This window comes from Nicotiana tabacum, chromosome 3 (genome assembly GCF_000715075.1).
Source record: "Nicotiana tabacum cultivar K326 chromosome 3, ASM71507v2, whole genome shotgun sequence".
Taxonomy (NCBI): Eukaryota; Viridiplantae; Streptophyta; class Magnoliopsida; order Solanales; family Solanaceae; genus Nicotiana; species Nicotiana tabacum.
This window is the reverse complement of record NC_134082.1, coordinates 161882212-161885853: the sequence shown is the minus strand read 5'-3', so window position 1 is coordinate 161885853 and position 3642 is coordinate 161882212. Positions and strand designations below refer to the sequence as shown.

At 34.5% G+C, this 3642-nt stretch overlaps 1 protein-coding gene across 1 annotated transcript; it reads left to right on the top strand.

Moving 5' to 3' along the window:
• The first annotated feature begins 595 nt into the window (after positions 1-595).
• Positions 596-2435, top strand: LOC107795578 (berberine bridge enzyme-like 8). The gene has a single exon (XM_016618244.2). It carries the CDS (start codon positions 666-668, stop codon positions 2259-2261), a length of 1596 nt encoding a protein of 531 aa, XP_016473730.1. The 5' UTR covers positions 596-665; the 3' UTR covers positions 2262-2435.
• The last annotated feature ends 1207 nt before the right edge of the window (positions 2436-3642 follow it).

The following is a 3642-nucleotide window of genomic DNA, read 5'->3' as shown; positions in this document are numbered from 1 at the left end:
TTGAATCGAATAATAAGACCATTCTTGCACATTTAAATAATTGAATTTTCACCAATAAGATAATCTTAAGATAAGTTGACAAGAAAGTGGGACACGGATCAAATGTGGAAGCGTTTGTGCACGATACGTTATAATATCAGCAAGTTGGCATTTGTGTATAAGTACAGTAGAAATCTATACTAATTTTTCTTAGATAAATAACCAAATTTTACGTTGAGAATTACAATAAACTAGAGAATTGACTATTAAGCTTCGTCATGACGTGATCGTGCTGTCACCTGATTCACATTGCATCATTTTGACTTTTTCTTATAATAGATCTATCTTATATAGTATTAGTATAGAAACGTGTCCAAGGTCAGCAATATAATTAATAACACAAGCGAATTTTAAAAAGATGATGATGATGATAAAGTAAACAATGTATCTACAAGAATGTCAAAGACAAAAACAAGACGATTCTTCCATCTTACTTTGAATTTTCTTTGGTCAAAATAGAAACAAATTTGATCTAACATATATATTATATCTGTCTAGCTTTTTTATACCTGTTTCATTGACTTATTAGCCTAATGTTTCCCTATAAAATACCACAAAGCAAATCATTTTTATCCCATCAAATTCATCCAACAATCCACCAAAAAAAAAAAAAGGAAATTCCAAAGATGAAAATTCCACTATTCTGCTCGTCCCTTGTTATTTTTCTTGTTCTTGCTACTTCAATAAGCCCTTCCCATGAAAATCAAACATTTCTTGAATGTCTCAAAACCAATTCAAACCCTTCTCATCCAATTTCCTCACTAGTATATTCTCCAAACAACTCTTCATTTCCATCTGTTTTACAAGCTTACATAAGAAACCTAAGGTTTAACGAGTCAACAACAAACAAACCTCTATTTATCCTCACTGCTTTGCATGAATCCCACATTCAAGCTGCGATTATATGTGCTAAAGCACAAGGTTTGCAGATGAAAATCCGGAGTGGTGGACATGATTATGAGGGTCTATCTTATATCTCCGATGTTCCCTTTTTCATTCTTGACATGTTCAATTTCCGGTCTATAAACGTTAACATTGACGATGAATCTGCATGGGTTGAAGTGGGTGCAACTCTTGGCGAAGTATACTATAGAATTGCTGAAAAAAGCAACGTTCATGGCTTCCCTGCTGGAGTTTGTCCCACCGTAGGCGTCGGTGGTCACATCAGTGGGGGTGGCTATGGTAACATGATGAGGAAATACGGCCTTACTGTTGATAACATCGTTGATGCTAAATTAATCGATGTTCAAGGCCGAATCCTCGACCGAAAATTGATGGGAGAGGACTTATTTTGGGCAATTTCGGGTGGTGGCGGAGCTAGTTTTGGAGTTCTCTTGTCGTATAAAATAAAGTTGGTTCGAGTCCCACCAAAGGTGACTGTTTTTCGAGTCCCAAGACTTTATGACCAAAATGCTCTCGAACTTGCTTACCTATGGCAACGTCGTGCAGATAAGTGGGATGATGACATGTTCATGAGACTGATCATTGATGTAGTAAATAGCACTACTCGTCCTACGGAAAAAACTATAAGGGTTTCATTTTTTACATTATTTCTTGGTGACTCGAAGCAACTTGTCTCATTTATGAACGAAAATTTTCCAGAATTAGGGTTACAACAAAAGGACATTACTGAGATGTCTTGGGTAGAATCTGTTCTTTACTATACAAGTTTTCCTATTGCCCCAATTGATGCTTTGCTACGTAGGCAACCTCCATCGGTTACATACTTGAAAAGGAAATCTGATTACTTGAAAAAACCAATGTCAAAGGAAGGGTTGGAATACATATTCAAGAAAATGATAGAACTACAAACGCCAACAATTTTGACATTTAATCCATATGGTGGGAAAATGAGTGAAATCTCACCTTCTGCTAAGCCATTTCCACATAGAGCTGGGAATATAGCCAAGATTCAATATTCAACAAATTGGAATGAAGGTGGAGTTGAGGCTGCAAACCATTATCTCAACTTGACAAGAGTACTTTACAACTATATGACTCCTTTTGTGTCAAAATACCCAAGAGCAGCATTTTTTAATTATAGGGATATTGATTTGGGTGTTACGCACAATGGGAAGTTTAGTTATTTGGAAGGGCGAGTGTATGGGATCAAGTATTTTTTGGGAAATTTCAACAGGTTGGTGAAGATCAAGACAAAGGTTGACCCTGATAACTTTTTCAGGAATGAACAAAGCATCCCAGTTTACCCTTGGAGGAAGTAGATATTATAGGGGGGAATATGAATTATTATATTATTATTTAATAGGTTGTTTTATTTCATTGTTAATTGTGAATTGTAATTGTTGATTGATTCTTAAAATGTAATAAAATGTATTCACACTTAGTGATCCGTTTGTGAAGATAATGAATAATATATTTATAAGGGTTGAAAATTATTTAATATGATTCGATTACCTTTCGAGAATAAATAATTAAGCTTTATTAACTCTAATCTTGAGTTTTTGTTAGTGATTCGATCGGATCTTCAAAATTATACGGGAAGCAAAAACAATAATATTATTTGTTTCATCATTTTGGTTAATTAATGGACCGTATAATTCTCAACTCCACACGTGGATGAAGAGGATTAGAGAAGCTCAAGAATTGATTCTCAAGCTTGTATGGGCCAAAATCCGCTCTAGAAAATTTGAAATAACATAATAATAAGGAAAGGGTTCTCGAGCCGCCGTTAGTCAAGATGGATCAGGAAGCAGTAAAGCTCACAGCCGAAGAGTCGACATGAGTCGTGGTCGAGGTGCCAATCATGGTCGAGGTCGAGCATCATCAAAGAAGTAGTTAAAGAGAATATTCTATGGATATTCTCTGTACATGTACTATTAGGGTTTAATAAGAACATGCTTCATATATAAAGAGAAAAAAAAGAGAGAATAAGGGCACGTGAGACTCAATTGTAAGAACAACACTTTTGAAAAAGATTCATTCTTCACTCAATACAAGACTTTACTTTTTACTAAGATTCTCGTCAGATCCAAGGAATCCTCAATCGTTTGAGGATCTATCGTTCAATCATTATCAGGTGGAAGGTTCTTTTGTTCCACCTCTTGCTGATTAAATTATTCCTCTTAATTACATGAGTGTCATTATATTATCATTTATTGAATATCATACACGGCGGTTGTTCCGTATCAGAATATTTTTTATTTTCACATCTTAAATCTGAGACTTCTTATTAAGGGTGGATGAATTCTGTCCAACTCATTATAATCGCTCCTATTGTTTCTTCACAACTACTTCTAGAGAAGCGTTGTCGTAAATGATACAACTGCAAACGACCGCCCCTAACTTACTTAATAGTAATAGTTAGTTGTTATTTTTCAACTAAAAAATGTTAAGTCTTTTATAAACTAATTAAATAGGAAAGTTTGAGGTAAATCCTAGCCAAAGATAATTCATCCTAGATCTGAGACAAATGATAAGAACAAGAAAGCGTAACTGGACATAAAATTTAACCATAGCCATAACTGAATCCCGTAAAATAAGAAGAGGATGGTAATTTTTATAATATTAAACAATAATGAAGAATACATAGATAAAAATGGGCACCGATCTTTAACAAGGTTGACCCCTATACATTTGATATGA

What these genes read in the sequence shown, in the direction of transcription:
- LOC107795578 (XM_016618244.2), top strand. Translation starts at nt 666, where the DNA reads ATGAAAATTCCACTATTCTGCTCGTCCCTTGTTATTTTTCTTGTTCTT.